The sequence below is a fragment of the Myxine glutinosa genome, chromosome 5 (assembly GCF_964187855.1).
Source record: "Myxine glutinosa chromosome 5, kmMyxGlut1.1, whole genome shotgun sequence".
NCBI lineage: Eukaryota > Metazoa > Chordata > Myxini > Myxiniformes > Myxinidae > Myxine > Myxine glutinosa.
Genome location: NC_136265.1, coordinates 7,696,986 through 7,708,315, shown reverse-complemented (window position 1 = coordinate 7,708,315; position 11,330 = coordinate 7,696,986). Strand labels below are relative to the sequence as shown.

General features: G+C 47.1%; 1 protein-coding gene across 2 annotated transcripts; it reads right to left on the bottom strand.

Annotated features, from left to right (window-relative positions):
* Positions 1 to 475: 475 nt before the first annotated feature.
* Positions 476 to 11,144, bottom strand: ACP2 (acid phosphatase 2, lysosomal). Of its 2 annotated transcripts, none has more exons than XM_068117865.2 (11): positions 10,818 to 11,144; positions 10,631 to 10,726; positions 7,949 to 8,035; positions 7,040 to 7,192; positions 6,440 to 6,538; positions 5,230 to 5,319; positions 4,718 to 4,853; positions 4,126 to 4,208; positions 2,514 to 2,620; positions 2,234 to 2,400; positions 476 to 2,041 (listed from the first exon to the last, which is right to left on the bottom strand). In XM_068117865.2, the coding sequence occupies exons 1-11, from the start codon at positions 10,923 to 10,925 to the stop codon at positions 1,905 to 1,907; spliced, it is 1,263 nt and encodes a 420-aa protein (XP_067973966.2). In that variant the 5' UTR covers positions 10,926 to 11,144; the 3' UTR covers positions 476 to 1,904. The 2 variants fall into 2 exon arrangements, with proteins under 2 accessions (XP_067973966.2, XP_067973965.2); XM_068117864.2 differs by having other exon boundaries at positions 476 to 2,044; positions 10,818 to 11,137.
* Positions 11,145 to 11,330: the final 186 nt, after the last annotated feature.

The window sequence follows — 11,330 nt, the reverse complement described above, 5'->3', positions numbered from 1 at the left end:
AAAGACCTGGAGGGAGGAGTGGGATTGAAGAGAGTGAGGGAGTTTGTTCCAGAGGCGGGAGAAAAGAGGAATGAAGGAGTGAAGGTGAGCAGAGTCTTGAGTTTGGCAGTTTAACCATAAGAGGGTTGCTGGCAGATCTTGTGCGACCTGTCGGAATATTTGGGGGACAGATCCCAGACAGGGCTGGGGGGGCAAGGCCAGAGAGGAGTCGGAAGAAGACAGAAAGACCAGGTTATGATGATTTTTCCCCCTCTCCCTCATCTCTTGTTGTTTGATGGTTCGTTCTTTTATTTGTTTCATCCCACCTTCTTCTTCCTCTTCCTCTTCTTGCCACGTTTCATTTAGCTTCTTTGCAGCTTGTTTCCTCCCCCCATGTCCTTGTCCCCCTTCCCTTGATCTCAATTTGCTGTTGCGGTTTCCCCCTTTCCATTCTGCTCCAACTCTTCCACAAGACTGGATGATGTACACAGAAAAATAAAAATTTCTCATTTATTGTCACGACACATCGGACAAGGAGTGTGCGCACAGTGCAAACAAGCATTATGATGCGTTCGTCGGTAGATTGCATTTTGCATTTTACAATAGCAAAAATCCTCAGCCCAATATCTAGGCCAGAACCTCCTTTTAAAATAATCCCAGCAATCGTTGATTAGTGTTCGTAAAAATATCAGAATCAATGAAAAATGCACAATAAAGATAAAACATCCCTTAATTCCAATAATCTCTTCATGGTTTAAAAAAAAACAAAAAAAAAACCCACCTTTAGAGGCCATTTTCCCCGCAAAGCTGGGGTTGGCCTTTTTCGGGAACCGTGGTTGTTGTTGTTTTTTCGGTCCCCTTTTTGAAGCAATGTTTTACGGCCGGATGCCCTTCCTGACGCCAACCCTTTTTGCCGCCTTTAACGACAAGCAGGGAATTACCAGTGAACTGGTACTCAATTAGCCGACCTCGGAAGGATGACAGGCTGAGTCAACCCCCCTGGCGTTAATTCAGCAATCGACCGGGATTCGAACCCAGGATCCTTGGTATCCTAAGCCGGCACCCTAGCCGCTAGCCCAACACCAGGGTATTCTTCATGGTTAAAAACCACCGTTTAGAGGCCATTTTTCCCCGCAAAGCGGGGGTTGGCCTTTTCGGGGACCGTGGTAGTTGTTGTTTTTTTTGGTCCCCTTTTTGAAGCAATGTTTTACGGCCGGATGCCCTTCCTGACGCCAACCCTTTTTGCCGCCTTCAACGACAAACAGGGAATTACCAGTGAACTGGTACTCAATTAGCCGACCTCGGAAGGATGACAGGCTGAGTCAACCCCCCTGGCGTTAATTCAGCAATCGACCGGGATTCGAACCCAGGATCCTTGGTATCCTAAGCCGGCACCCTAGCCGCTAGCCCAACACCAGGGTATTCTTCATGGTTAAGATGCATTAAAAATACAAACTACAGTACAGCATCTTCATTCCCACTTGGAAAAGGACAAAGGAAAATAAATTGATTGTCAAACGATAAAATAGACATTACACCAAACAGGAATTAAAATTCAGAGCCATAATCAAAAAGACAATTACCCATAACCACCCATCCCCTTCCCAATCATACCCTTCTGTCAACTAATCACCGAGATCATAATTATTTCCCCAATGTCCATCTCGTATCACACTTACACCACAATGAAACCACCTCCCTCTACAGCATGATCAAAAATGGCCTGGTCCTTCCTGTAAACATTCCTGCCTGAGTACGTGTCCTTAACCCTATCAGACCCCCGCCCCCACTCCCTTCATCCTCAAAAAACAATTTTAATGCTGTACATCCACCCCCACTCACAAAATTGCAATAGTAACATCACTTCTCCACAACCCACAACCACATCCACTCCATATTCATAACCACCATGTTCTCCCCATATTTTAGGCTGTATCCTGGTCCTGTTCCACAACTGGATGGTAACCATTTCTAGACTTCCTTTTATTCCTGATCAAGTAGATCCCGATGAGGACAAGGGTGGCAAAGGTCAACAGGATTGCAATGGCCAGCATCACCACAACTGTTAAAGGAGAGATGGGGGAGCGGGGGTGCAGGAGAGGAGATGTGAGAGCATTGGCATGTTGAGACAAAAGATTGGGGTTGAGGGGGAGGGGGGGGTGACTGGAGTGAGAAAACATGTATGATGAGAAGGGAGCATACATGTGAATGAGGTGTGTTTGTAAAATGCACACATTTGGAATCAATACCAAACCTGATTTAGGCTCTCCCACGCACAACCTGTGCCAGTCTATTGGTACGACCGAAGCGGTGAGGTTGAGAAACTTTTTCAGCGGACAGGCGTGGGTACAGCCAGGCAGTGTGAGTGGGTACGGACCTTCTGTGCTGCTGTTGCGAAACCACTGTTCCACCCATGCACTCCTGGTGATGACATTTGAGAGCTGTCACCATTTCTCAGAAACCGCGTAACCCCCTCACCTAACCCCCCTCCTCCCCGGGAGTTTCAACACCAACATATAAAACTTTCAACATACCCATTGTGCAGCTGGTGCAGTTCCAGGATATGGCACCCGGCATATGGAGGCAAAATGTTATTGTAGACGCCCAAAGCCATTTGTACAGCTGCCAATGTAGTGTCGTGCTGAAAGGTGAAGAATGCCAGGAATTGAGGATTCAACTTGGAGCGAGGGGAAAACAATTGAACCAAGGGACCACGAAACGGGCGGAAATACAATGGATCGAGTTGAGAATATACAATGGGTGAAGTCAGATTGTGGACCTAAATAAGTTGAGATGCCTACAAGATGAAAGGCTTTATGGATTAAGAGTCAGAATGAAAGACCCAAGAATAAGAATGTGGACAAGTGCTAAAGGAACAAAAAGAAAAAGGACATAAAATGTCAGTCTCAGTGGTTTTAGTAATTTAGCTGTACGGAGTTAAAGGCCGTTAGTCGGCCATCTTTGGTTGGATAACAAAATCTTCTGCATTTGTACACTCCCATGTATTGCCTTTGTGGCAAGTTTGAACAAAATCGGTCCATGCATGTCGAGAAATGGTTGGGGACACGTTTAACAAAATGGCCGCCAGTCATCCATCTTGAATCTGATCTTGAAAATGAATGATGTGCATACGTAACCCAACATTCATTTTCTGTGTGCCAAGTTTTAACAAGATCGGTAAGTGCATGTGCAAGAAAAGGTCGAGGACGTGGTCAACCTCGGGTTTTTACAACTAAAATGGCTGCCAGTCTTCCAGCTGGCCATCTTTGATAAAATCGCAAAATAAAGTAAGGTGCACGTATATGCCACGTTTGAACAAAATCGGTCCATGCGTGTCAGATAGTTGGGGACATGTTTAACAAAATGGCCGCCAGTCGGCCATTTTAGATCTGGTCTCGAAAAGCAAAGATGTGCATATGTAACCCATCATTCGTTATCTGTGTGCCAAGTTTGAAGAACATCGGTAAGTGCATGGCCGAGAAATGGTTGAGGACATGTCCAACATCGGGTTTTTAACAACTAAAATGGCTGCCAGTCGGCCATCTTTGATTGCATCGCGAAACAAAATGATGTGCATATGTATGCAATCGTGTATTGTCTTTGTGCCAAGTATGAACAAAATTGGGCCATCCATCTCCGAGATATGGTTGCGGACGGATGAGACCCAATCCATAAGCCCCCGTTTCAGACAAAGTCCAACGGGGGCTAATAACATTCATGGCAAGCAAGCATGTCGAGTGTGATTGTGAAGAGGACCATGTTGAGAATATGGAATGTTTGTTATTGATGCATGGAATTTGGAGGCAGTCAACGTGAAGAGGATGTGATCTGTACAACAATGGTGAAACGCAAAGCACAGATAAGGGCGTTAACTGTCATCATGCAAAAATGCTGAGATAGAGAGATAGTGGGTAGTGTTAGAGATAGAGAGATATAGGGTAATCGAGACAGATATAAAATCATATTAAGGAGAGAAATTATGTTCTGGTCCCCAGGTAGAGAGAGGGAGCATCGTGACACAGATACACCGACACCAGGAAGGCTTTTTGTTTGGGGGTAGAGGGAGGGTATGCCATTTCCCCACAAATTCTTCTTTTGACATCGTTTTATGCAAGAGACAAAACAAGAGAAGTGTAATCTCGTTACTGCAGAGAGCAAGATGAGCTTCAGCTTGCGGGGAGATCTTGAAGAAGCTGTTATGTTTTGTCGGATGTAGGACACCAACAGGCCTGTTTCATCGAACACACAATCAGTTTTGAACAAAGATTCCGACTCGACGTCATAACAATGCAAGTCAAACAAGGAAGAGCAATCTGAGATTGCAGACCCTCGCCAGGACGTATTTGTAGTGTTTTTTAAGGCTTTTGTGTTAAAACAAATATGGAGGCCGAACCACGTGACCGATGACATCATAATGTTTTCTTTTCTTTTTTTCCTCCACCAATTTTTCCCTAGATGACACCCATGAAATTTCATCTCGATCGGATAAAGTTTTGTACTTGTCGAATTATGACGTCATAATGGAGGCACCTATGACATCATCATTAACATATCGTATTCCCCATGGAGAGGTCTTTACAATGAGCCATGTCGCAATCTTTTCTATGCAGCGCTTTCGGAGATGTAGAGGCGCAAAGTGTTTCGCCTTTTCCAAGATGGCGCCCGTACCACGTGACCTATGACGTCATAATTATCATTAAAAAATTATACACAAAATCAAACAGATTAACGGAATTACCTCCTTGCAGTAGGGATTTCTCGTGGGCACCGTGCTGCCCGAAGAGGGAGCAAAGGTTGAAGACCGAGAGTTCTTTCATCTTCTCCCAAACGCCCAATTCTTGAGCCCAACTCGGTAAAGAAATATTATGCGTTTTCTACGTCGAGGAGCAAACGGAGAATTCAGCATTTATTTTTACAATTCACTTCACATACTCTTCAATAAAAAACGAGACCTTTATGTCCTGTTGGCTCCTCGTCCTGAAAAATTGTCTCTCCATACCCACTTCACCATCCTCTTCAAGAGGAAGATCATTCAAAATGAGCGTTCCTTACAATTCTCCACACGGGGTTGCCCATCATTGCTAATTAGTGAGAAATCTCAACGTGCAGCATCGTCCTCATCCGCCACGTTACTCTTTCCCACATGCGGAAGTTTCTTCAAATAGGGCCTGAAGTTAGAGTTCAGACTGCCACCAGACATGCAGGGTACAAGTAGAAAATGGATCTCCGAGTCACTTCTCCTGCACCCACCTGGCAAAACAACGTGTCGTAGATACGCCATACATCCTTGATCTCCATGTCTGACACTCCGGTACGATTGGACAGGAAAGCAAGGAACTTCTAGAAATAAATAAAACAAATTTTGTTTAAAATATGCATCAAGGATCATGGAAAAGATAATAATTGGGAAAGGAAAGATCATTACGGGAATGGACAGCGAGGACCGGAGGGGATCGACGGTCGAGTAGAGAGTGGAGAAGCCAACGAGTGGTTCGGGGACGGGACGAGGCACAGTGACGATGAGCAAGCGGGTTTGCAAGGACGCCAAATAGGTGTTTATAATGGTGTTTTGTGGGGTAGAGGTAAGCGGGGTTACAGGAGATCGCTCTCGTGGGAGCGGAAAGACTATAGAAAGAGAAAGTCTTGAACACTCTCAGAGTCGGGAGTGGGGGTGAAGAGACTCGTACGGAGATTCACCTGTGCCCCGATAAAACTCCCAATGTGGCCCGGAGGGGCCCATCTATTGTGCAAATTGGGAAAGGAACGGGAAAATGAGGAAGGAACGGGAAAAATGGGAAGGGAGGTCATACGGAAGATAAAGTAGGGTACGGGAATGTGGCAAGTAATTAGGGCAAGAGAAAAAAACGCTATGGGAAGATTAAGGAAGGAATATAGTACGCACAAGGAAGAGGGTTGGTGGTTACAAATTGCTTCCAAAAGGTGTCTTCACACTCTGGAAAATACTGGGATCAAGAATGTGACCAGAAACCAACTGTACGACGTGTTGGGGGTTGTAAAAGGGCGGGACGCTTGAGAGGGCACAATACTCGTCACATTGTGACATCCCAAAGAGAGGAGCCATAAGCGAGTCACAAGCTTACTCATCAAATCCAACGTAAGGGGAAAAACACGCAGACAAGGAAGCGAGCGGGGAAGCTTTAGGGAAGTGGTGAACGCTTGCGGCAAGGTTTGATTTGAGTCATTAGAGAATGTGATATTCAAACGGCGTACTTCCCTACTTGCGAAACCCCAAGCACAGGGCACGCACCGCAAGTCGACAGTTTCTTACACAAACGGCCCAGCAACTCCTCCCTTTTGAAGAGCCACGATTGCCATAGCAACCAAGGATAAATCATGTGTTCCAGCAACAGCTGCTGGACGAGGTTATTTGATCCTGGGTGAGGTGTCATAAAAGTTCAGTGGACCAGAGGAAAAGACGATTCGCACAAAAAAAAGAGACCTGGTTGGCACGGGTCTTGTTTTGATAACTCGCACTTTCCTCCGTCTCCCGCATCAGCTCCTCGTACCGAGGGCAGTTCCACAATGGAAACCGAAGCACCTTGAGATGACATGGTATGGAGGGCACGGGAAGAGAGGGGATCAAAGGTGGTTACCATGCCAACATGGGGCATTGAGGAAAAAAATTAATATTTCATTATGGTACCAACTCAGCAACAGAAATTGTGTTTGTGTGTGTGTGTATGTGTGTGTGTATTTGTGAGTGTGTGTATATGTGAGTGTGTGTATATGTGAGTGTGTGTATACGTGAGTGAGTGTGTATATGTGTGTGTGTGTGTGTGTGTATGTATGTGTGTGTATGTATGTGTGTGTATATGTGTGTGTGTATATGTGTGTGTGTGTGTGTGTGTGTGTGTGTGTATATGTCTGTGTGTATATGTGTGTGTATTTGTGAGTGTGTGTATATGTGAGTGTGTGTATATGTGAGTGAGTGTGTGTATATGTGTGTGTGTGTGTGTATGTATATGTGTGTGTGTGTGTATATGTGTGTACGTGTGCATTTGTGTGTGTATATGCATGCCTGTGTGTCTGTGTGTGTCACCCTATCTTGGCGAGTAGGACGAGTGTGTACAGGAATAGGCTGCCATGGAAGATCAGAGTGCCACTCCTTGTCCGCAGGAAGAGGAAAGAGTCCCGCGAGATCCGCCTCAGCGCTCATCAAGGTGCGATCCACATCGGTACTACGCACGTGCACCTGAAGGTGGCATTATGCCGTAAACACCTGTACAAACTTTACCTAATCTTTGCGGCCTGCAGGACGACACTTACCCAAAGGAACAAGTACAACCCTGGGATGGTATAAACCGGAACTGGATTTGCACCTGCAACAGGCCGAAACGTGAACATCCTTGTGTATCCGATTAACGTCCACGTAACACAAGGGCAGTTCACCTACAACCTGGAATGTTGTTTCAAACTCGAATGGGCTGGTAAACAGAACTTTCAGATCTCCGATAAAGGTAAACGCGATCGTTACAACGCACGGGGAAGGAATTTCATCCTCCAGATACCCGGGTATTGATGTGAGCCAAAGAAAGGGACAAACAGAGCACTCGGAGTGCAGGTCCGTCGTGCGTGCGTGTCTGTGTCTGTCCGTCTGTCTCTGTCCGTCTGTCTCTGTCCGTCTGTCTCTGTCCGTCTGTCTCTCTCTCTCTCTCTCTCTCTCTCTCTCTCTCTCTCTGTCTCTCTGTCTCTGTCTCTGTCTCTGTCTCTGTCTCTCTCTCTCTCTGTCTCAAGTTGATTACAAAAAAAACCCCGAAAAACTCCTGAACGATGCCAGGAAAGGGCAGACATGTCCAGAAACGGGAGCCTATCGGAGAATGGTAATTCACATTTAACTTGTTGGTAGTACAGTACAGTACAGTACAGTATTTATAACTGTGGTTATTATGAAATAAATAAATACATCATTGCACCCCAAGTGTGTGAGGTCCCTCGGTGTGCACTCCACCTCCGCCCGTTGATACGTTTGATTGAGGAAACCAGAATATCGTTCCCTCAGGAAACGGCCGAGCTCGTAATGTTGTTTCATCCCTTCCTGCAGACACGAGACAAAATGGTGGGGATACATGTGGGGGTGAACAAACAGGACTTAACAAGGGAACATATTTGGACAGGGAGGGGGAGGGGGAGGGGGGGGGGGATTTAAATAGTTAATGCATATGGGAGGGGGAGGGTGGGGGGAAGGTGATTCATCCATGTGGGCGAGATTATATAAGCGGCTACATGGGGAGAATGGGGGTTATAGGAGTTAATACATACGAGGACGAAGAGGAGGGTTAAATAAACATACATGTGAGGGATTAAAGAAGGGGACAAATGCAATTAAAGTAGGGATACAAGTTGGGGTTAAAGCCAACATGGGGAATGGGGATGTGGGGTTCAATACAGGCCACGTGGGGGGGGTTTTTTTTTTTTTGTATACAAGATCGAGGCTCGTGAAAGAGCTAACATTAATCACACAAAAAGACAAACCGACACACAAAACACAAAAAACAAGGGGAGCGGCAGACAAGATGGGGAGAGAGGGGGAAGGACACAAACACAACATTTGAGAGCAGGGACATCGGGAGGACTTGGGGGGAGGTGGGAGAGGAATAAAACATATGAACACTGCAAGGACTCTGGGGTGAATTACCGGGGGTAGAAAAGATCAAGGTTTTCGATGGGGGAAGATAAGAGATGGTGGTGAACAGCTGTTTTAAAGACCTGGAGGGAGGGGTGGGATTGAAGGGAGTGGGGGAGTTTGTTCCAGAGGCGGGAGAAAAGGGGAATGAAAGAGTGAAGGTGAGCAGAGAGCCTAGACTTTGGCAGTTTAACCATCAGAGGGTTCGCAGGCAGATCTTGTGCGACCTGAAGGAATATTTGGGGGACAGAGCACAGAGAGAGCTGGGGGAGCAAGGCCGGAGAGGAGTCGGTAGAAGACAGAAAGACCACCTACCTGCCTGCGGTGAATGAGAGAAACGCCCTCGGAGTTGACTACATCGCAGGAGATGGGGATTGGGGATTTGGGGGATTTGGGGTTAAATGGGGATTTGGTTGGAATGGGGATTTGGGGTTAAATACAGGACGTGGGGGTTGGAATGGGGATTTGGGTTAAATACAGGACGTGGGGGTTGGAATGGGGATTTGGGTTAAATACAGGACATGTGGGGGTTGGAATGGGGATGTGGGGTTAAATACAGGACGTGGGGGTGGGGTGGGGATTTGGGTTAAATACCGGACGTGGGGGTGGGGTGGGGATTTGGGTTAAATACAGGACGTGGGGGTGGGGTGGGGATTTGGGTTAAATACAGGACGTGGGGGTGGGGTGGGGATTTGGGTTAAATACAGGACGTGGGGGTTGGAATGGGGATATGGGGTTAAATACAGGACGTGGAGGTTGGAATGGGGATATGGGGTTAAATACAGGACGTGGGGGTTGGAATGGGGATTTGGGTTAAATACAGGACGTGGGGATGGGGTGGGGATATGGGGTTAAATACAGGACGTGGGGGTTGGAATAGGGATTTGGGTTAAATACAGGACGTGGGGGTTGGAATGGGGATTTGGGTTAAACACAGGACGTGGGGGTTGGAATGGGGATTTGGGTTAAATACAGGACGTGGGGGTTGTAATGGGGATTTGGGTTAAATACAGGACGTGAGGGTTGGAATGGGGATTTGGGTTAAATACAGGACGTGGGGGTGGGGTGGGGATTTGGGTTAAATACAGGACGTGGGGATGGGGTGGGGATATGGGGTTAAATACAGGACGTGGGGGTTGGAATGGGGATTTGGGTTAAATACAGGACGTGGGGGTTGGAATGGGGATTTGGGTTAAATACAGGACGTGGGGGTTGGAATGGGGATTTGGGTTAAATACAGGACGTGGGGGTTGGAATGGGGATTTGGGTTAAATACAGGACGTGGGGGTTGGAATGGGGATTTGGGTTAAATACAGGACGTGGGGGTTGGAATGGGGATTTGGGTTAAATACAGGACGTGGGGGTTGGAATGGGGATTTGGGTTAAATACAGGACGTGGGGGTTGGAATGGGGATTTGGGTTAAATACAGGACGTGGGGGTTGGAATGGGGATTTGGGTTAAATACAGGACGTGGGGGTGGGGTGGGGATTTGGGTTAAATACAGGACGTGGGGTGGGGTGGGGATTTGGGTTAAATACAGGACGTGGGGGTGGGGTGGGGATTTGGGTTAAATACAGGACGTGGGGGTTGGAATGGGGATATGGGGTTAAATACAGGACGTGGAGGTTGGAATGGGGATATGGGGTTAAATACAGGACGTGGGGGTTGGAATGGGGATTTGGGTTAAATACAGGACGTGGGGATGGGGTGGGGATATGGGGTTAAATACAGGACGTGGGGGTTGGAATGGGGATTTGGGTTAAATACAGGACGTGGGGGTGGGGTGGGGATTTGGGTTAAATACAGGACGTGGGGATGGGGTGGGGATATGGGGTTAAATACAGGACGTGGGGGTTGGAATGGGGATTTGGGTTAAATACAGGACGTGGGGGTTGGAATGGGGATTTGGGTTAAATACAGGACGTGGGGGTGGGGTGGGGATTTGGGTTAAATACAGGACGTGGGGGTGGGGTGGGGTGGGGTGGGGATGCCACACTGAAACAGACCCATGTGAGTTGTCCGAATCCTTGTGGCCAAACGCGCTCTCCATGAGGATCTGTGGGGTAACTTCCCTCTGGTGCTCTGTCTCCATGTCTGAACACCTACAATTGAAATACAAGACTCTGGTTTACTTCCTTCAACGTGGGAAAACGACGTCCATCCAATAAACCCCGAAATCCAAATCGAACTGACCGCCACGACCAACCGAAGATTCGTGGTACTCGAACCGAGCTCCTCGGCACCTGGAACAACAACCCAAACCAGAGCGAGGGTCGCGGCGAGAAGAGCCAGTCGCCCCATCGGGACACGTCAGGAAGAACACCTCACACCACAAGACCAGACAACACACCACACCTCACCTCACACCACAAGACAAGACCAGACAACACACCACACCACAAGACAAGACCAGACAACACACCACTGACCACACCCCGTCAAACAATCCAAACAAACAAAAAAAATAAATGAGTAAACTCTTTCGCTTCGACCAGAGAATACATTTTGATTGTAACAAGTGCCCTGAAGGCACTTTTGAGGAAAGCCAAAGATGTGAACGATTGAATGTTTAATTCATCGTTTGGAGCTGCGTTAAAATACTCGGGTAGGATATAAAAAGTACGATTTGGGCGTTAAACTTCATATCATTTGTACTTGAAAACCCTTAACCTATCGACCTGAAACTCGGTTAATTTGCCAACAATA